General features: G+C 35.1%; 1 protein-coding gene across 1 annotated transcript in view; it reads right to left on the bottom strand.

Moving 5' to 3' along the window:
* Nucleotides 1-24,139, bottom strand: part of STAG1 (STAG1 cohesin complex component) — a 436,282-nt gene that overhangs the window by 292,034 nt on the left and 120,109 nt on the right. Inside the window, exons 2-3 of the mRNA XM_060099648.1 lie at nucleotides 20,461-20,571; nucleotides 13,995-14,097 (exon numbers count right to left, since the gene is read on the bottom strand). Coding sequence (XP_059955631.1) covers nucleotides 13,995-14,097; nucleotides 20,461-20,489 — 132 coding nt within the window. The 5' untranslated portion in view covers nucleotides 20,490-20,571. The remainder of the gene's footprint in view (nucleotides 1-13,994; nucleotides 14,098-20,460; nucleotides 20,572-24,139) is intronic.

The raw sequence follows: 24,139 nt of genomic DNA, 5'->3' as shown, positions 1-24,139 counted from the left end.
AGCTAAACGTAAGTTGGAACTGGTATTTCCAACTCTAATCCATTACCACATGGATGCTTCTTCTCCTTGCTCATCGACAAACTCCCACTCCAACAATGAGAAATCTGGCTCTCCTCAGTATTCACGTAGAGCAGTATTTTAAGCCCTACCCCATGGGAAACAACTTTATGAACTAGACTGCAGTTCTTATATACACTGTGTACAATTTCTCTGACTTTAGTCTTACAGACTCATTTCCAAAGTTACCTAAGTCAGCAACTCTCTCCCCACTCCCTTCACTGCAAAAGAGATTACGTTGTTACACTCTACATTCCATCCTGGTATTCCCCCTACCTTATAAATGATTTTTTAAACATCAGTATTAATAAAATTCACTCTTTTTTTGAAAAGTTTGGTGAGCTTTGACAAACGCATACTGTCATGTATGCACAACTATGTATCACAGAGAAAAGTTTCTCTACCTTAAAAAATGCCTGTGCTTCACATCCATTCAACCCTCCCACTTCGCCTTGACAAACACCAAATTTTTTTTAATCACCACTACAGTTTTGTCTTTTACAGGGAGTCATGTAATTGGAATCGCACAGCATATAGTGTTTTCATACTGGTATCTTTCATTTTAACAAAATGCATTTAAGATGGATCCGTGTCTTTTAGTGGTTGAATAGTTCATTTCTGTTCATCTCTAAACAATATTTCATTGTATGGATGTACCATGTTTTGTCATCCATTTACCCAACGATAGACATCTTGGCCACCATTTTTGGCATTTAGGAATAAAGCTGCATAGGCATTCACATGCAAGGTTTTGTGTGGACAAAACTTCTAAATCAGTTGTGTAAACACCTAGGATTACTGGATCATATGGTAAAACTATGTTTAGCTTTGTACAAACTGTCTTCCAAAGTGGCAATACCATTTGCATTCTGACCAGCAATGAATGAGAGCTTCTGCTGCTTCACATTCTTGCCAGGAAATTGGTACTGTCAGGTTTTTAGATTTCAGCCACTCTAACAGGCATATAGTGATATCTCCTTGTTGTATTAATTTGCAATTCCTGAGCGATAAATGATTAAAAGACTTTTCAATAAATAATAATTCTTCACAGTAAATTTTTCTGTTTGAATTACTGGTGAGAATTTGTCTCCTGATTAAAATATCCATACTTGCATTATCCAATATCATGGCCTCTAGCCTCACATAGCTAAGTGAGCACTTGAAATATGGCTACTCAAAACTTAGATGAGCAATGTTTTGACTATCCACAAGGTTGTGAAGATTTAGTATGAAAAACAGCATATAAAATATCTCATTCATATATTGATTACATGATGCAATTATAATATTTTAGGTATACTAGGTTAAATAAATTATATTATTAAAGTTAATTTCACCCACTTCTTATAACTTACTAGAAAATATTAAATTACAGGTGTAGCTCAAATCACATTTGTTAGACAATGCCATTCTATTCTAATACTATAACCACAGTAATCCTTATATTACAAATTTACTCCAACACTTATTTTCTTCTTTATTTGATCTCTAATCTCCAATGACTCTCATAACCATCAAGTTAAAGTCCAAAGTCCTCAGCACAGCAAGTAATGCTATCAATTATTACCTGTTCAGTCATCTACCACACCAGATCCCTATTTATAGGCTACTATCTTCCCATACTGACCAATTTAAAATTGCTTGAAAATATCATTATTTCATGCATTCATCCTGTTTAGCTGATAGATCCTGGCTCCTCCTAACAAATCTTGTTTCTGTGCTCACTCTTTGGAAAAATAGGTGTCTTCCCTATGGCAGGTATGTGCATGAGCACTTGTGTGTGCATATGAAGAGGGGAGGGGGGAATGTTATTTTTCTTTATTGAGTAACGCATTCCCACGGCTAAAAATTCAAAACGTGATTAAAGTTACACAATGAAAACTTGCCCAGTCTTACCCTCAAGCCTTAGGAAAGAAGATTGGTTCTTTCAACCAAAATTATTCATTCCTATATGTCATTCCAGAGACATTTAAACATATTTTAAAAATACACATGAAAGAAATTAAAGAAGACGTAGATAAAGAGAAACCCATCCCATGTTCATGGGTTGGAAGACTTAATATCATTAAGATGTTAATACTACCTAAAGTGATCTTTCTACAGATTCAATGCAATCTCTATCAAAATGCATATGACCATTTCTTCAGAAACAGAAAAATCCATTCTGTAATTCATAGGGAATATCAAAGGACTCCAAATAGCCAAAATAATCTTGAAAAAAGAACAACGTTGGAGGACTCACACTTCCTGATTCCAAATCTTACTACAAAGCTAGAGTAATCAAAACAGTGTGGTGCTGGCATAAAGATACACAGATCAATGGAACAGAATAGAGAGCCTAGAAATAAACCCTCACATATATGATTAAATAATTTTTGACAAAGGTACCAAGACCATTCAGTGGGGAAAGAGTAAAAATGCAACCCACAGAATGAGAGAAAATATTTGTAAATCATATATCTGATAAGATGTTAATATCCAGAATACATAGAGAACTAAAACACAACAACAAAACAACCCAATTCAAAAATGGGCAAAGAGGGGCTTCCCTGGTGGCGCAGTGGTTGAGAGTCCGCCTGCCGATGCAGGGGACACGGGTTCGTGCCCCGGTCCAGGAAGATTCCCACATGCCGCAGAGCGGCTGGGCTCGTGAGCCATGGCCGCTGAGCCTGTGCATCCAGAGCCTGTGCTCCACAACGGGAGAGGCCACAACAGTGAGGCCCGCGTACCGCAAAAAAAAATAAAAAAATAAAAAATGGGCAAAGAGGACTTCCCTGGTGGTGCGGTGGTTAAAAATCCACCTGCCAACGCAGGGGACATGGGCTCGATCCCTGGCCCGGGAAGATCCCACATGCCACGGGGCAACTAAGCCTGTGCGCCACATCTACTGAGACCATGCACCACAACTACTGAATCTCATGCACCCTAGAGCTCACGCGCTGGAACTACTGAAGCCCGCGTGCCTAGAGTCCATACTCTGCAACAAGAGAAACCACCACAGTGAGAAGCCCACACACCACAACAGAGAGTAGCCCCCACTCACTGCAACTAGAGAAAGCCCGCACACAGCAACGAAGACCCAATGCAGCCAAAAATAAATAAACATTTTTTTAAATGGGCAAAGGACTTGAATAGACATTTCTACAAAGAAGATATGCAAATGGCCAATAAGCATGTGAAAAGATACTAAACATCTAATAATGAGGAGAAATGCAAATCAAAACTACGAGATGCCGTCTCACACCTATTAGGGTGACTACTATCAAAAAGAAAGAGGAAAGTCTAAGTAAGGTTGTGGAGAAACTGGAACTCTTATCCACTGTTGATAGGAATGTAAATGGTACAGCTGTTGTATAAAACATTATGGCAGTTCCTCAAAAATTAAAAATAGAATTAACCATATGACCACCAATAACACATCTAGATATTACCCAAAAGAATTGAAAGCAGGATCTCAAAGATATTTGCACACCCTTATTCACAGCAACACTGTTCACAATAGCTAAAACTTGGTAGCAACCCAAGTGTCCATCGGTGGATGAATGGATAAGCAAATGTGGAATACAGATACAATGGAATATCATTTAGCCTTAAAAAGGAAGGAAATTCTGACAAATGCCGCAATGTGAATGGATCTCGAGAACATTATGCTAAGTGAAATAAGCTAGTCACGAAAAAGACAAATACTGTATGATTCCACTTACATGAAGTACTTAGTCAAAATCATAAGGGACAGAAACTAGAACGGTGATTGCCAGGGGCTGCGGGGAGTGGAGAATGAGTAGTTACTGTTTAATGTGTGTACAGTTTCAGTTTTAAAAGATGAAGAAAGTTATGGAGATGGGTGGTGGTGAGGACTGCAGATGAATATATTTAATGCCATTGAACTGTACACTTAAAAACATAACTTGGTAAATCACATGTGTATTTCACCGAATTAAAAAAATATTTTGAAAAAAATGCATATATATTTCCATGTATCTATTATATTTTATGTTATGTATGCACAGTTATGCACCATTCTATTTTCACTATCAACATATTTTATACTTAATCTACAGCGAAGACCTACAGAATGTCTCGACTTTTCCAAAAGCTGCAGTGTTCCATTACATAGATATACATTAACTGATTTAGCCATTAACCTATTGAACATTTATTTTGTTTTGGATCATTTACTATTACAAATAATGCTGCAACAAATAAGCTTGTGCACATGTAGGAATGTTTGCATGTGTCATAGACACATACATTATTACACATATTTAGTACATATATAGCAAGAACTAAACTCCATGAATAAAGAGAAAATAAACCATAATTCTCAAACCTGGGAGCTTATTAGCACTGGTTATAAAGGGTGAATAAGAAGGTAAAAAAATCCACTTGATCTTATCTTACCCCATTATCCAAGAATGATTTTTCCTATTACAGACCCATACAGTAATATACAGTAAAGATGCCAAAAGATAAACCAAAAAGCTGATGTTCAGAAAAACTGTGCCCAATAAAAGAGTAAGGAAGAGGAAAGGTCACAGCATAATAGGATACATGCAATCTTTAGCTTATACCCAAGGGGCACAATTTTTCAGTCCTGATAATAATTCTTCTCTCAGAACACAGGTATACTTATTCCATTAAATAAAATAACACATTTGTATAGAGATTGGGGGCAGTGCTGTAAGGGGGATTTGAAAACTAAGAACTGTGACAGTTATTTCAAAGGGTAAAAATATATACATTACTCTTTAGTTACTTGTGATTTTCCAGGCTCCCTTTGCTACACTTTTTGTGCTACAAAGGTCAGGACACCTGTAGATGTAGTCTCCTTCCTGGACAAAGGAACCATGGTGCTCTCAAATGAAAGAAATGGGTGATGTTCTGTATCAAACTTGCATGTTTGACCAGTTTTGAGTTTATGCCATCTTAAGAACTGAGTCACAGTGACCGGTGTGAAATACTAACTCATTTGTGGTTTTGATTTGCATTTCTCTAACAATTAGCGATGTTGAACATCTTTTCATGTGCCTGTTGGCCATCTGTATGTCTTCTTTGGAAAAATATCTATTCAAGTCTTCTGTCCATTTTTTTGACTGAGCTGTGTGTTTTTACAATATTGAGTTGTATGAGCTGTTTGTATATTTTGGGTATTAACCCCTTGTTGGTCACATCATTTGCAAATATTTTCTCCTGTTTCTAGGTTGTCTTTTCACTTTGTTGATGGTTTCCTTCGCTGTGCAAAAGCATTTAAGTTTGATTAGGCCCCACTTGTTTATCTTTCCTTTTATTTCTTTTGCCTTGGGGGACTGATCTAAGAAAACATTGTTACAATTTATGTCAGAGAATGTCTTGCCTGTGTTCTCTTCTAGGAGATTTATGGTGTCATGTCTTATATTTAGGTCTTTAAAACAGTTTTTAGTTTATTCTTGCACACAGTGTAAGAGAGTGTTCTAATTTCATTGATTTACATAGCTGTCCAGCTTTCCCAACACCACTTGTTGAAGAGGTGGTGTTTATCTTTTTTCCGTTGTATATTCTTGCCTCCTTTGTCATAGATTCCTTGACCATAAGCATGTGGATTTATTTTTGGGCTCTCTATTCTGTTCCATTGATCTATAAAACTGGTTTTTGTGCCAATACCACACTGTTTTGGTTACTGTAGCTTTGTAGTATAGTCTGAAGTCTGAAAGGGTTATGCCTCCAGCTTTCTTCTTTTTCCTCAGGACTGCTTTGGCGATTGTGGGCCTTTTGTGGTTCCATATAAATTTCAGGACTACTTGTTCTAGTTCTATGAAAATGTTATGGGCATTCTGATATGGATTACATTAAATCTGTAGATTGCTTTGGGTAGTATGGACATTTTAACAGTATTAATTCTTCCAATCTAAAAGCATGGATATCTTTCAATTTCTTTGAATCATCTTCAATTTCCTTCATAAATGTCTTATCGTTTTCAGCATATAGGTCTTTCAACTCCTTGGTTAAGTTTACTCCTAGGTATTTTTTGACGCAATTTTAAATGGGATTGTTTTTTTTACTTTCTCTTTCTGACATTTCATTCTTAGTGTAAAGAAATGCAACACAACACCTCACACTGGTCAGAATGGCTATCATCAAAAAGTCTAGAAATAATAAATGCTGGAGAGGGTCTAGAGAAAAGAGAACGTTCCTACACTGTTGATGGGAATGTAAATCAGTACAGCCACCATGGAAAACAGTATGGAGGTTCCTTAAGAAAATTAAAAATACAGCTACCATATGATCCAGCAATCCCACTCCTGGGTATATATCCAGAAAAAATGAAAACTCCAATTCGAAAAGATACGTGCACCCCAATGTTCACAACAGCACTATTTACAATAGCCAAGACATGCAAACAACTCAAGTATCCATCAACAGTCAGACTGGCTTAAGAAGATGTAGTATACATATACCATGGAATATTACTCAGCCATACAAAGAATGAAATATTGTCATTTGCAGCAACATGGATGGACCCAGAGAATATTAAATTTAGTGAAATAAGTCAGACAAAGACAAATATTATATGATATCACTTCTATGTGGAATCTAAAAAATAATACAAATGCATCAATATACAAAACAGAAAGAGACTCACAGACATAGAAAACAAACATGGTTACCAAAGGGGAAAGGGAGCGGGGAAAGGATAAATTAGGAGTATGGAATTAACAGATACAAACTACTAAAACAGATAAACAACAAGGATTTACTGCACAGCACAAGGAACCATATTTAATATCTCATAATAACCTATAATGGAAAATAATCTGAAATATATAATCTGAATCACTTTGCTGTACACCTGAAACTAACACAATAGTATAGATCAACTATGCTCCAATTTAAATAAATTAATAGCAAAAAAACAAAAAAAAACAGAAAAACTGAGGCTTTGCCTTAATTGGTAGGTTACTGATGCCTTAGTAACCTAGCCAGTAACCCAGTTCCTCTGGAGCTAGAGTTCTGTCCATTATTAGTTTGTCTCAGGGACAGAAGTCCTATCCTTGAATCCCAGGCCATTAGGTGGGACGCCCACAACAGGCTGCCAGACCACACAGATGCTAGCTCTAGCCCAGATGTAGCTCAGCACAGATCTTTACATGCTCACGCATCCTAGAGATATAGTCTCCCTGGTAGAACATTATCAGCTTACTCCATCTACCCCAACTACTACCTACCTAGGAAATCTTTCTTCCACTAATAGAAAGTGGATCTCTTCCCTAATATGTGCCTCAACCTAGGGTGCATGTCTAGCTTCTAATGTCTTATCTCATGGAGTCTCATTTATTCCACCTTTAAGAATTCATGCTTAACAGCCCAAGTGACAATATGTGGTATTACTGTCAAATATGCATAACCTTAATCTAATCATGGGCAAACAAAATCAAATTGATTCAGTCTACAGAATATAAGATATTAGGAAACAATTTTTTCACTCATTCAACACAACTTTTCTTTTATTTCTACATTCATCATACAGTTACTATGTACCAAAAATATTAAAAAGTTGATCCTTCTATATAGGACCACACATACCTTTCAAAGAACTCAAAGTGTTTAAGATAGATGTTATTTTTCAACATCCTAATACAATTTTGTCAGTTGGTGGTGGAGGATGAACACTCATGCTTCAAATCCCGTAAACTACAGTGTAAGTGAGATATCTATGGTCCACAGGGTTGCAATAAAGAAACTAGGGTTCAGGTATTCATTGCTGCAGCTAATTCAAGGGACATAGTGGGGGGAAAGAAAAGAAGCCGTGAACAAGTATCTGCAGGGAAAAAAAAAAAAAAACTACCTGAAACAAACCCTGCCTCAACGTATCAAGTTATGAATTTTATGGAAAATACGCTCAGAGTTTCAAAAAGCTATACAACCTTCACTTTGTGAAAATGATGCAATTTAATGTCAGAGTTCGGAACAATCTTTAGGACAAATGCTTTACTACAACTATATACTACTTAATTTAAATGTGTATCTATACTTCTGGTAAACTTTTTAAAGTAAAAATTGGCATAGCTCTACAGGAAGATTATCCAAAATTACTCCTCTATCCCAAAAGCTCTATATAGGATAAGCTGCAGTCTAAATGTGCAATAACTTTTCTACAAACTTTAAGAGACAGAGATATACCAACTTTTTAAAAATCCTTTGTGCCTTACCTGAATTTATTCATAAGCTGTGAATGTAAAGTAACCTCTATCCTTTCACAAATAATGTACATCAACATATCTGGGCTAGTTTAATGTAAAATCTTTAGAAACATACAATCAAAAGAGAAACACAGATAACTACAGTGAACTAAATTACATTAAAAAAAGACTTTTCATGGAAATTTGGTTTCAGATAAGTGTTGGAAGGGTTCTATGAAAGGAAAAATAAATTCCCGTGAGTCGTAACCGTGGAAAGTTTCACAAAAGAGATGAACTGCAAGTTGGGACTTAGTGAATTAAGTAAGATTAGTAAAATTAGTAAGATGAGCATAAATAGAATTTAGGAAACAAGGATTCCAGAAAGAAAAAAACACCATGAGCTAAAGTATAGAAGTGGAAAAGCACAAGCCACATAGAGAAGGACAAAAGAGGTGTATATGACTGAATAAAAGGTTATGAGTTGGGAAACACAATAAAAAAACAGAAGAACATGCCCCAAAACAAAAAGGTGCTTCTTGCTATTTGAACAAGTTAAAAAAAAAGGGTCAACCTGGCAGTATTAAAAAGGATAGGATGGAAAAAGGAAAAGACTAAAAAGCAGGAAGATAATAATACAGACTCCTATAAAGTGAGGCCTAAAGAAAGGAACTTGGGAAATGTAAAAGGGAGTGATGTACAAGACACTGTGAAATAAAAATTCATGAGATTCGGAATCTCATTACATATAGGAGAGAGGGGAAGGGACTTGGGATGAGGAAATTAAATGGTGACTCACAGTTTAATTCTAGATTCCTGGAAAAATTATGGTATCTTTTAGCAAAATTAAGGAAGTCAGAACTAAACTCTAGTTAAATGAAAAATTTTCAAAATAAAACAACAAAGCTGATTTGACAGGTAAGAGCAGATACAAGTCCAACTGATAAATACATTTCCAAAAGGGATCATAGAAGTATGTAGGCTTAAGCCACAAAAATTACTTTAAGAAGAGATTTCTATTTCTTAGAAAAATAAAAATAGAAAAAGTGGTATGGAAAATGACCAATATTTCAGAACATACTGATGAAATGTTACAGTACTTAAAAATTAGAAAATATTTAACAGTCAGTATACTCAATTCAACTTACTATAAGACAGGTAATGCCATATATTTTGCTGCATGATAGGCAACCCAACAATACACATCAAAAACTTTCAAAACATATGGCATATCTTTTGAGTAATCAATTCTACTTTTAAGAATTCAGGATAAAAAGTATCTATGGCTCTAGAGCAAAATTTATTTTTGAGATATAAATTTATGTCAGCATGGTTTAAATCAGTGAAGAATTTTTAACATAAATGTTCAACAATGGGGACTATTTAAATAAATAATTTCACACAGAATACAATGTAGCCATTAAAATTATGTAAAATATATAAATGATATCATGAAATTCATAAGATTATAAACAAAAGCACCAAGTAATCTAGAATATCCAATTTTTATAAATAAATTCACCTGTTAACCTCTCCTTCTGATACTCACTGTTAATATTTTGTTGTGTATGCTATGCTCCGTCTTCTCTCTATGTGTATGAATATATAGACATAAAAGTAAAAATTGTATCTCTTTTTATTTACCCTTCCTACTCAGCCTAGGTAAATATGAAAATTAAATAATGCTGAGAATATAAGTGCTGATTCTCACTTAAGTAGAAAAAAGTGAACAAAACCCTTAATAAAACATTAAACAAGAGACTAAAGATGGGTTAGCTTACAGATGTGCTGATTTGCATGGCAACTAAATGCAACATGAAATCCTGGACTGGATCCTAAACCAAGGGAAAAAAATATTTTTTCTTTTGCTTAGGGCATTATTAGGACATCAGGCAAAATCTGAATGAAGTATATGTACATAAGGTCAGTATTATATCAATATTATTTTCCTGATTTTCAAACATGTACTATTGTTGTGTAGAATATCTTTGATTTTATGAAAATGCATACTAAAGCATTAAGAGTAAAGTGGCTTCATGTCTGCAACTTTCAAAAATAATAATTGGTAAATTAAAATATAAAATATAAAATATATAAATTTTTATATATAAATATATATTTATATTTATGTGTCTGTGTATACATAGAAAAAAATATGATAAAGCAAATGTAGTAACATGCTAACATTTGGACAATCTGCATGAAGAATCTGCATAGGAATTCTTTGCAAAATTCTTGGAATTCTTCTGTGTCTGAAATTATTTCAAAATAAAAAGAATTTAAACACTTGAGGGAAAAAAGAGTGATGATTTAACAAAATTAAACACCATTCATTCATTCAATAAACGCTTACTGAAAGTCGAACACTACTATACAGCAGTAAACAAACCAGATAAAAATCCCTGCCTTCATGCAGCTTACCTTCTATTCGGGGGAGACAGACAAAAAGCAAATAAGTAAAGGGTATATACTATGTTAGATGGCAATAAGTACTATAGAGGAAGGGGAAAACACACACACACACACACACACACACACACACACACACACACACACACACACACACACACACGGAAGAAGGGGACAGTAAGTCCCTTTGGGTAGGAGGGAAGATACGCAATTCTAGATACCATCCATAGGGAGGCCCCAGTGGGAAGATGACACGGGGCCTTGAGACAAGGAGCATACCTCATAAGTTTCAGCAAAGGCACCTGATGGTGGCTGAATCCAGTGTTGTAGTAAAAAATGACTGATGCAATTTGCAAATCAATTAGACAGGATGTGCTGATAGTCTAGAAATAGACTGAGAAAGAAAGACTCAAAGATGACTAGAAGATTTATAGCTGAACAGCCAGAAGCACGAAACTGCCATTATGGAAAAGGGGTGAGCAGGGGATAGGAAGCTTGAAAGTTTGGTTTTTTTAACATCCTGGGCCCGTTAAATATCTAAATGAAGATTCTCAATGGGCACTGAATATGAGTCTGGAGTCCAGGGGTAAAGTCCAAGCTGGATACAAAATCTGGGTGACATAAGCTTAGAGATGGTATTTAAAGTCATGAGATTGGACATCACCAAGGGAGTACTGTGTAGACAGAGAAAATAATGTCCATTATTTGCTAATACAATCACAGGGGTAGAATAAACATGATACTATATAGTGTTTGTTTAGAGATCAATAATCATTTGGATAGAGAGCCACAATAATAACAAATATGAATTAGGACATCTGCAAAATAAGAGTGGTTTAATAAGAAACAAACATCTCTGAAGTAACAGTATACTGAAAAGAGATACCAAAGTTGAGATGTCTCCTAAGAATTTAGAAATAAAGAAAATAATACTGTCCAAAAGAGAGGTCCTTATATTATTTGCTTTCATTTGACTGAGTAAATTAATAAAACCAGAGGTCCATGAAGTCCTCTTAACAAGTATGAACAGTATTAAAATAGCTAAACAAAGAGTACATCAGTCAAAACTTAGAATTGTTCAAAATGGAGCCAGTCGATAGAAAATGTCCAAGCAATCTTCAGAACAGGTACTGTGGAATAACTCAAATATGATCATTCTGACAATTATACCTCTCAATTTTAATTAACAGCTTGGCATTTTGGCATTCTTGAGGAAAAGAGTTTGGGAGGCAGGTTATGAATTGAAATCCTAGCTTTGCTACTTAGGCAATGTTGTGACCTTATGCAAAATACCACTTTCTATTTTTGTTTTCTACTTTGTAAACTGCATGTAAGACCTATTTCCTAGTATTGGTGTGAAGATTAAATGACATAAAAAGCTTCAGCTCAGTACAAACCCCAGAGCAGAAACTCAGGAAGTTCTGTTGTTTGCAAGATCAAGAAATGGGTCCGAGTCAGGTGGAAGTATAGCTAGCCATGTGAACTAATGAGTGTGAAAATACGGACTAAAGTCTAACACAAGTCTCTAGAATGCTACTATCAGATGCTGGCTGACATTTTTTCAATTTGTAAACATGGGATGAACATGTACTATTTACCTGCAAGATTATGTAGTAGCAATTTCACTAAAAATAAAATCTAATTTCTAACCACAAAAGAGCTAAGCATTTGGATACACAGACTCCTTTTCATCAGGAAAGCAAAATATTACAAGGATACAGCTGTAGACAAGTCAAAATTAAATAGGTTATAAAAAATAATACAATAGCCTGCTGAAGGGGTAATAAATTCTCTTTAAGGGAAAAAAACAGTTTTCTTCAAGAAGACAGCACTTAATCTGAATCTTCAAGTAAAGAATTTTAATTGGAGGGGAACAAATTCAAGTAAGCAATCATGTAGGCAGTTTATTCTACAACCTTCAAGCAACTTTAGTCTTATTTCGAATTTGGTACCTATAACCTATGAATCCTAGAGAAAGCAATGCAACTCACCTACAGTCTTAGAAAAATCATATACTAGTAAGGGGAACTAAAATAGTCTCCAGCTTCTAAGTACAAGACTTTTTCACTTTTCCCAAAACGTTTTTTAAGGAACACTGTACCACCAAATACTTCTAAAAATTAAGAAGGATTATAAAGAGTGACTATAATATATGTCTTTTCCTCCACTATTTTTCTCCCTTTAAGTAAAGGTGGAGGATAAAAGCAAGTGTAGAGAAAACTGCAGAAGTCATCCTTCTATCCGTTTTTTTGTTGTTGTTAGATTGTCCTGGAAAAGTAAAAGTTATGGAGTTTCACCGAAGCTAATTAAAAACTGTGGCAAACATAAATACTGATAGAACAGCAATAACATAAAAAAATTTTTTAAGTCACTACAAAGGACATACATATATAATAACTGGTTAAATAACATAACCATCAATTGCAATAAGTAGATCATGATTCAAACAACAAACTGTATTGTTTAAAAGATAATATTTATGAAATGATTATAAACTTTGAATGTGTTAATCAGTGGTGTTACTAAAATACTGTGATCTTGCATTATGATAATGATATTGGGGTGATGTTGAAAAAAGAGAGAGAGAAAGCAAGCCCTTATCTTTTAGAGATACATTCTGAAATATTTAAAGATGGAATTATGTCTAGAATGACCTTCAAAATAACATGGGAAAGAAAGACTGGCCATGACTTGGTAACTGCTAGGTAAGAGTTATATGGAGGGTTTATTATACTATTATGCCTCCTAGAGAAGGAGGCTAAAATTTTCCATAATAAATTTTATAAAATAGAATTTTAAAACTATGAATAGCAAATCCCATCATAAAGGTGAGTGTAAAATAGTACAAGCCTTAACCCAATGACACATTGATACTACTGTCTGACAGTTTATACCACCTTCAATTAAGTGACTTGTGTACTCAGACTACATAAAAATATACCTCAAAGTAAGGATACCTAGAGCTTTTCTAAATTTCTCAATCATGTATAAATGAGAATATATTCTGAGACTGGACCCAAATACTACCAAAATGCATACTTAGGAGCTCACAGGAAATCAGAGTTGCATCTAAAAATAAAAGGCAAAGAAATCATAACTAACTACACCTCATTCCATGTTGATCATCTTCTCAATGCCTTCACATGGACCACCATTTATTTACAAGAGAAGCATGGAAAGCAAAAAAGATACTATAATTAATTTCCTTTTTCTAACCACTACTAAGCCAATTTATGAAGCAAAGTTTCCAAGAATTTCTGATGTGTCAGTGAGATTTGAAAAAGTGTTAACAATACTAGAATTAACAAATAGCTCATATCAAGCCCCTTTACTTGGTAACCGTTAAAGGAACAAAGAAGACAAGTATATACATACTGGAGGCCGGCCAGGTCGACCCCTTTTTCTTTTTCCTTTGACCTCTGTTTCTTCAAGTTCGCTGCCAGCATCAGAATGGGCAGTAGTTTCATTAGTTGAATCCCTAGAAAATAGGATATATTGTTTTAGTGAACAAATTAATTATACACACCTATTTATAATACAATGTAGCTCTGTTCCACTGGTTTCCTTACCTCCTGCTGTATGTACACATATGGCTGATTAGAAGTGGTTTATACTTCCACTTTCAGAAAAAATCTTTAGCAAATTGAAAATGTTACCCTCCCTGCTAATATCACATAACACTGAATAAAATGATTCCCCAAATAGAGAAATACAGACAAGGAAATGACTGTGGAAATGGCAGCTGCTATACAACATATAAATGCAAAATAACAATTGCAAAAGACTAATTCTTCAATATAAAAAAGATAAAAGCTTGGGAGAAATTTTATTCATTTTATAAAATAATAAAAGTGTGCTGGTAAATGTTTAACAACTGGCTCTTCAAAAAATATATGCATAAATTATTAGAAATGTTAACAATATAAAGGATGCATAGCATGCAACTTACAAAGAATAATAAAATGCACAATATTCTTTATTGTAAATTCTATCCAGCTAATTGATTCATATAAAATGATTTTGATAATTTTGCCAAACTCTTGTATCCCTAGCTAACCTATGGTTGCAACTGATGAACAAATAGGGTTTTGACATGAAAGACAGTTGATATCTTTGTTCACTTTGATGAACAGAATGCAAATGAAATGACAAAGACGTTTGTGGGAACTTCACTAATTGGTCAATGTTGGGAGCAACTTTTTTACTGAACGGAATACATAATAGTTCTCGAACACTAGAAGGATATGTCCTCAATTTTTTGTGGTATCATAATGTAATGACTATAGACTGGATACACCTTTAAGTTTAATCTGTTATTAACAATTTCTCCATCACTTTACTGAGTCCACAAACAACAAAACAATAAGCTGAGCCCTGATGTGTAGTGTTTGCTGATTTTAATAATGTGAATGCTCCCCCCGCAGCCAAATTCAAACTACCAAAGTGACACCACCAAATACAGAGTTGAGAAGTAATTAACAGTAGCAGTACACTACTAAAAAGTATTTCCACCATACATACAATAATAGGTGTAAATAAAAACCTCAAGAGCACAGAAAATAGTAGGATGTAAAATAAGTAGGAAATGATGAGTTTTGAGTATTTATTACTTTTGTTTTTAACATGATTTAATTAATTTTAAGTTGGCATAATTTAACTTTTTATAATGGCTATGTTATATTGAATGAGGTCACAAAATTCCTGGAAATTTAATATTCAGCTCTCCAGGCCAGTACAGGCTGGCCCCAGCATGGCACTAAAAAGGTATAGATAGTATTAACAAAAACATCCTCACTGAATTCTACATTACTAACTGTAAAAGGATCTGCATAAAACTGCAAATAGCAGGAAGGGTACAAAGCAAATGGAAGGAAGGGTAAAGCTCAACTCACAACTTACTGAAACTGCGCCACTGAAGGCTCTTAGTTCCATTCTCTCCTTGTGTTGATTCCTCAAAGCTCATTTCATTACTGTTTGCTCTTCCCCCTTTAAACTACCCTCTCTTGGAGAGCTCATCCACTTGATGTGTAACTTTTATGCAAATGACTTCAGTATATTATCATAGACCTGACTATCTATAATTCAAGATTTTCAACTGCATGTGTAACATGCTTCTTTGCATGCCACCTCAAATTCACCAAATAACACATATAAAATTAAGTCCAATTCTGACTATTTCTAGCTCTCTGCTCATGGCAATACCATTGGTTAACTGATTTAGTAAGTTAATGCCCAAGTGTGCTTTGTTGTATAAATTTGTTATTGTCTTACTCAAATTCCTATAATCCCATGAGTCTTCCTTTTGTGCCCTCAGTTAAAGTCCTCCTGAGCTGTCCTCAGTATACTAACTCTGTCTCTCATTCTTTTCATGATTATTACCATAATCACAACTTCCTGAATTAATCACAACTTATCTCCCTGCTTCTACTATTCCCCTTGTCCAAGCCACTCTACACACTACTGTCACGAATATTCTCATACCATGGTCCTTCTCTGCTTGCAAATCTTCAAAGGTAATCTGGTATTTAAAACTATAAGTAATATTGATCTAGTCCAAGGGTCAGCAAACATTTTCTCAAAAGGCTATATAATAAATATTTTAGGCTTAGGGGTCTTAAGGTCTCTATCTACTACTCAACTCTGGGACCATAGCATGAATGCAGCCATAGATAATACGTAAATGAACGGATGTTGCCGTGGTCCAATAATATTTATAAAAACAAGCTTCTGAGCCACTATCAGTAAGTTTTTCAATCACTGATCTAGTTGATCTTATTCATTTCTACTAAAGAACAATAAATCATTCTGCTTTTTCTCCTCACTACAGTCCAAATAGACTGTTTAGCATATACTGTGTGCCGGTTTATATACATTATCTAGAATAAATATGCACAAAAGCTTGTAAGAAAACATACTGCTGTCCCAATTTTACAGATGAGGAAACAAAAGATCTGGAAACCTGATCATCTTGTCCATATTTACACAACTAGCAAGTGGCAGGGTCCACTTAGATCTCAAGGTAAACGTGAATTCTCTATCTCCACAGTAGGATACTAGAATGCAAATAATACATTTTGTATTTCTCCTACGTGGACTGAATACACTAGTGCTTTTGATGCTTACTGAAATCTCCAGGCAACTACAAAAGCAGGTTGGTTCCATCATATGTGACCCATCAGTGAAATTAATTTAACCTTGAGCAATATAGTTTACTGACAAAAGAAAAAAGTACAATTGTTTTCTAATTCCGCAAACTTCAGCCAGCTTAGAAGGTGATAGCTATTACCAACAGAGAACTAACATACTCCAATTAGTATATATATGTACATTCGTTTATTAGAATATGATACATAAATTTGTTTTTTAATTTCAAGCAAGAGAAGATATAAGAATACAAGGAAGAGTTTCACTTCACCATACCCTAACTCTGAACCTCAATCTGCAGAACAAGATTTTTAACAGTTTCATCAATACTCTGTCATAAATATTTATGTTCTGGTATATATATACATAAATACAAAACAATACATTTTAATTTTTAAAATTTAAATTAATAGGAATTTTCCATACAAATACATAGGATTCCTGAATGGTAATCCATAATACGTTCCCTATCTATGAGCACTTCGATTGTCTCTGCTTTTAAGTTATTACAAACAGAGCTGTAACAACTGTCCTTGCACATTAATTCTTATTACACATCAACAAATATCCCCCTAGAATAGACAGAGGATGCTGGATCAAGGAGTATGCAAATTCAAACGTCAACCAACTGCTCTACAAAAAGCACATTTATAAGACTATCAGACATAAATGAAGAGAATGGAAGAATCAGATCAAACCTTATAAATGATTTTTTTTGCTCCCTAAAACTCTCTAAATCCTGTCTTCCTCTCTCCATCTCCTCTGTAATCATTTTAGTTCAAGTTGTTATCATCTCTGGCCTGGACACTGCAACACCTTTCACCTAATAGGACTCCCTGCTTATTCTGTTGCCACTTCCAATCTAATCACTATACTGTACTAAGAGTGACTTTCATAGTATATATCTTATTATGTATATCCCATGCTTAAAACCCTACAGTGGCTTCCTTCTGCTTCTAGGAGATAAAAACCTCAAAATTCTTAATATAAGACCTAGCAGGTCCCTGTATGATACAGCCCTACCCTACTTGCAATCCTTATTTCACACCACTTTCCATCCACAATCCTGAAAAAAGAAAAAAAACAGCTTTATTTCAGTCCCTCAAACATACCATGATTCCTCCTACCTCAGGGTCTTTGCACATGCCATTCCTTCAGTCTGGAATTAGTACCCTGATCCCTTCTTCTTCCCCCAAATTCCCTCCACTTCAGGTTTAAGAATCATGTCTCTTCCTTAGAAAAGTAGACTAAATCAAGGCATGTGTTAAAATTCTAATAAAATCCTCTAGCTTACCTTCATAGCACCAAGGGCAGTTTAAATCTATACATTTGTGATTATTTGATTAATATCTATCTATATAAGCTTCATGGCAACAAGGACTGAGTCTTCCACTTGCTCTTTCTCCCCAGAGCTTAACACAATTCCTTGTATTACAACATTTGGTGGAATATATAATATGTGGTAATTGACAATATTTGATGATGCTTAATATTGGGCTGGCCAAAAAGTTCATTCGGGTTTTTCCAACGATGTAATGGAAAAACGTGAACGAACTTTTTGGCCAACCCAACAGTAAACACACTAAGGTAACAAATTCATTTGTCATTATAATGACTAAGCAAGCCAAGAAATAATAAGGTCATTCACTAGAGTGACCTTTCTAGTGTCTCCATTAGAAAAATCACTACTGAACTGAACATTAACAATCACGGGATCAAAAGATTTCTCTGTTTTTGAAGAGACTTTAGAAATTAATTTCCAATATATTATCTTCACTTCACAAATGACAGAAACTGAAGTTTACCAATACTAAGAGACATATCATGTTTCCTTTCCTCTACAATGTAGACATGGTATATTTAGATGGATGGATGAAGATAATATCCTCAGAAGATTGTTTTATGTGCTCAATAAATGCTTCTTAGATCTCAACTTGACCAAGAGTACATCTCCTGCTGACAGATTAAAAGCAAATTTCATTTACCCATCTCGCAGATCACTATTATCCATTATCGTATTAAAAGTTTACATTTTTATGAAAAATACAGTTATCCACAAAACATGTTAAATAATATCATGCCCATGTAATCACTTGTTAAATATAATCTATTTAAATACAACCTATGTTTCATATTTAATCAGAGAGATATTTTACAAAGAGTGTGCCTAATACCCAGCAGTGTGCTAGGAGCTGGCCATACAAAAATAAAGCACAGGGGCTTCCCTGGTGGCGCAGTAGTTGAGAGTCCGCCTGCCGATGCAGGGGACATGGGTTCGTGCCCCGGTCCGGGAAGATCCCACATGCCGCAGAGCGGCTGGGCCCGTGAGCCATGGCCGCTGAGACCGCGCATCCAGAGCCTGTGCTCCGCAACGGGAAAGGCCACAGCAGTGAGAGGCCCGCATACCGCCAAAAAAAAGAAAAGAAAAGAAAAAAAAAAAGAGCACAAAGTTCAGGCAAAAACAATAAGAAAGTGTTATAAAACATTACGTTAAGTATGATGCTATAAAAAAAAAGGGTAGAGTATGACAGGAGCACAGGAAGGAACCTACCCAACTTTGAGGAGTCAGAGGAGCTTTGCTGGAGGCATACTTTAGCCAAGACCCATAGGACTACTAAGATGGCCAGGTAAGGAAAGATACACATAGGCATTGCAGGCAGAATTAAGAAAAACAAAAGTACAAAGAACAAATACTATATGGAGACATCCAAACTTGGTATTATGTTCAAGTTAAGGCTAATAAAGAGGCTTGAAGTTAAGTAAATAAAAAGGGCTTGTATCTCCTATATTTGGACAAACAAAGGAGGGTAGGTATTGATGGGTTTTCAGCACGTAAAGTAATTTGGATAGCTTTTTGTCTTAGAGCTCCAGAGGAAAAACAGTAGGCCAGGAGACCAACTGGAAGGTGACTACAGTCTCTTGGAGAAGACACATATAAATGATCTGACACTATAAATAGATATAAATAATTACATATACTGTTGGTCACTTTCATTATATCTAAAGCACTGTTATCATATAGGATCACAGTATGCAGATTCCTAATTTGTAGCTTAATGACACCTATAGAAAGAAAAGTATCTGCCGTTACCCTGATCACATCTCCCAGAGAATTCATAATAAGATCAAATTCTAGATCTGTCCTACAACCCTAACAAAATCTAATAATGAGATGCCACCAGAAATGCCAAGGACTCACCAATCACAATCTCAATCTCAGGGAAAAGAAGCTCTGGCATGGGGGTGAGAGGGTTAGACACACAGTGTGATACAGGATAGAGGTCTACAAACTTTCTCTGTAAATAACCAAACAAAATATTTATGCTCTGCAGATTAATTCATTCTCTATTACAACTTATAGTCATAAACAGTCTTCAAAGGAATCAGTGTGACTCTATTCCAATAACACTTTATTTACAAAAACAGTCAGCATGCCAGATTGGCCCATGTTCATAGTTTGCTGACTCCTAATATAAGACAGTGTAACATGTTTTTCGCTCAGTAACACAGAACATGCTGACATTATGATGCAAGGGCTATAGATGGATATAGTAATTACACCCTCTAATAGTTCTTTTACTTCAAACATATTACCCAACTATCAGAGAATATATTTGATGTGTCTTATTAATGAGAGCATTTTGATACAGAAAAGTGTTACATGCATTTAAAAAAAAAAGAAAGCTATAATACTTACTGTAACACTGGTAACTCTGAAGTAATCATTGCTGTAAAGATCTTTCCACAATGGAGCAAAGAATCAAGTGCTGTACAACTCAAAACTTTCAAAATAACCTCAAAGGTAATCCTGTTAATTAAAAAAAAGAAAGAAAGAAAGAAATTATTTTTTCCAGCTTTACTGAGGTACAGTTGACAAATAAAACTGTCACTTACAGCAGGATGATTTGATATATGGATACATTATGAAGGGTTTCCCCCATTGAGCTAATTAACAAATCCACCACCTCACATATTTACTTTTCCTTTTGTTTTTTTGGTCCCAACATTCAGTAAGTTCTACTCTCTTAGCAAATTTCAATTATACAAAACAGTGTTATCAACTATAGTCACTATATTATACATTAGATCCTCAGACCGTATTCATTTATAACAAAGTTTGCAACCTTTAACCAACCTCTCCCTATTTCCCCTACCACTTGGCCCCTGGCAACCACTTTTCTACAAATTCCCCACCCCCGCTTCAAGATTCCACATATAAGTGATTCCACACACATATACACAACAAGTTTTCTTTACTCATACGTCCATGGACACATAAGGTTGTTTCCATATTTTGGTTATGGTGAATAATGGTACTATGAGCATGGGAGTACATCCATCTCTTTGGGATAATGGTTTCATTTCTTTTGGATATATACCCAGAAGTGGAATTGCTGTGTAATATGGTAGTTTTTAATTACCTGAGAAACCTCCATACTGTTTTCCAGAGGCTTTACCAGTTTACATTTGCACGAATAGTGAAGGGGTTCCATTTTGCCCACATCCTCAACCAGAATATATCTCTTATCTTTTTTGATAAAAGCCAGCCTAACAGAGGTGTGAAGGGATACATCATGGCTCTGATTTTCATTTCCCTGAAGACTAGTGATGTTGAATACCTTTTCATGTAGCTTTTGGTCATTTATATACCTTCTTCAGAAAAGTGTCTATTCAGGTCTTTTGAAAATTACTTTAGAATAAAATGAATATACCAGACTACACAGACTACAATCAACCAGCACTACCAACAAGCACACTCCTTGGTATTTACCCAAATGAATTGAAAATTTATGTCTACATAAAAGCCTGCACAAAGATGTTTACAGCGGTTTTATTCAAAATTGCCAAAACAGGAAAGAAAGGTGTCCTTTAAGAGGTGAATGGATAAATAAACTGTGGTACATGCAGACAATGGAATACTATTTAACACTTAAAAGCAATGAGCTATCAAGCCAGGAAAAGACACAGAGAAAGCTCAAATGCATATTACTAACTAAAAGAAGCCAATCTGGAACCACTACATACTATATGATTTGAACAATATGGCATTCTGGAAAAGGCAAAACTATGGAAACAGTAAAAATATCAGTGACTGCCAGAAGTTATGGGGTATGAGAGATGACTAAGTGGGCACAGAAGATTTTTAGGGCAGAGAAGATATGGTGGGTACATCTAACTGTACATTTATCAAAACCCATAGAATATATAACACAAAGAGTGAACCCTAATGTAAATTACAGACACTGGGTGATAATGACATGTCAACATAGGTTCATTGATTGTAACAGACATACCACTGTAATGTGGGATGTTAACAGTGGGAGAGGCTATATGTATGTGGGAACAGGGGTTATAGGGGGAATCTCTCTACCTTCTGTTCAATTCTACTGTGAACGTAAAACTTCTCTAAAAAATAAAGTTTATTAAAAAAAAAAAAAAAAAGCAGAGGAAGTGGGACAAAAGAGAGCATCCAAGACAGGCCATGACACAATACCTAATAGAATAACATAGGTATAACTAGAATTCCAGAAGGAGAGAGAAAGATCAAAGCAAAATAAATATTTGAAGAGATAACAGAGGAGAACGTCCCAAAAATAATTTAAGACAATAAAACACAGACGGAAGGTCAGAGAATTCCCAAGAAGAATACCCTAAAATATAATACTGCTAAAAATGAAAGAAAATTCAAAAGGAAGCTAAAAAAACATAATTCCTCACACACAGAAAAACAAAAAATTTTATCAGACTTTTTGGTAGAAACTGTGTAAGGTGAAAGACAATGGAATAAAACTGATGAGTGGAGAGGAAAAAACCATGAACACTGAATTATCAATCTTTCAAAAATGAAAAAAAGAAATGATGTCATGGAAAATGGAGGAGTAAGAAACCTCAACAATTAGGCCCTCCAATGAAGCAACTCTTAACTTGGAAAAAAAAATGACAAGACATCTTTTATGGACATGTGTAATCTAATAAAAACGTATGACTGAGAAGTGCCTAACAGTCTATTTTATTTGATAAAAGAGCACAGTAATAATTTTGCTTACCTGTATGCCATCTCCCCTCCCCCAACTCTATGGTGCCCACAGGGACAGCAGACAGAGTTACTAGTATGGCTTGCTGATGCCAAAGAGAACACCATGGACCCGTTCTCAAAAACTGTGGCAGAGTACTTTGAAGGGCCTCCCTTTTCCTTGAAAGAGTATCATCTTTCAAAAAGATTTAAAGACATACAATAAAAGTAGCTGCCAGGGGCAAGACAGTGGATTACATAAATATCAGACAATCTAAAAAGCCTCAAAATAAAAAGGCAGAGGAGTAAGATATTTGAAGAATAAGTACTTCAAAGGGATATTGCACATACTATGAAGTGTAGACTGCTACTTGAATGCCCAGGGCTGGATGAATTCTTACAGAAGACGTGAGGAGCACAGGCTTGCAACTCTAGCTGATCTTTGCTCTCTGTGCAAGCACAAGATGACTACTAAGGCAAAGCTGTAGGTAGCCTGCCTAACCTCTGAAGAAGTACCTCAGCTAACAAACAATCTGCAAAAAACAAGAAATTACATTTTTCCAACTCCCATTAACTAAGGAAATCTGGAAGATCACTGCTAAACACCCAGACAACAAAATTTCAGTAACCACACATGACAAGGAATACAGTCCTTGAAAAAAGTTTAGGAAAAAGTAAATAAAGAAATGACTGCAGCCCTTGAAAAGACAACAACAGTAAAGCATGGGGAGGAGAGGAGAATATAGTGTTACAAAACTGCAATATTCAAAATGTCCAGTTTTTAAAAAAAAAAAAAATCAAAAGGCATACAAAGAAATGTGAAAATATGACCCATTAACAACAACAACAAAAAAAGAATTTCACATAAATCATCTCTATATAAGCCCAGATATTGAAGTCTGACTTCCAGAGAAAACAGACTTCCAAAAGTATATCAACAGAAAGAGATAGAAAGAATATCTGAAGACACAATGGCAAAAAACTTACCAATTTGAAGTTAAATACAGAAATCTACACAATCAAGAAGGTAAATGAACTCCAAGTAGGAGAAACTCAAAAGTGAGTCACACACAGAGATATAGAGAACAAGCTAGTGGTTACCAGTGGGTGGGGGTGGGGTTTGGGTCGGTAACATAGAGGTGGGGGAGTGGGAGGTACAAACTATTGGGTGTAAGATAGGCTCAAGGATGTATCATACAACATGAGGAACATAGCTAACATTTTGTAATACTGTAAATGGAAGGTAATCTTTAAAAATTGTATACAAAATTTAAAAAAAATTTTAAAGAGTCACACAGATATAAACTACAGTTTACCCTTGAACAACACCAGGGTTAGGGGCACTGACTCCCTGCACAGTCAA

Source organism: Mesoplodon densirostris, chromosome 5, assembly GCF_025265405.1.
Source record: "Mesoplodon densirostris isolate mMesDen1 chromosome 5, mMesDen1 primary haplotype, whole genome shotgun sequence".
In the NCBI taxonomy this organism is placed as follows: Eukaryota; Metazoa; Chordata; class Mammalia; order Artiodactyla; family Ziphiidae; genus Mesoplodon; species Mesoplodon densirostris.
This window is presented reverse-complemented; position numbering and strand designations above follow the sequence as displayed.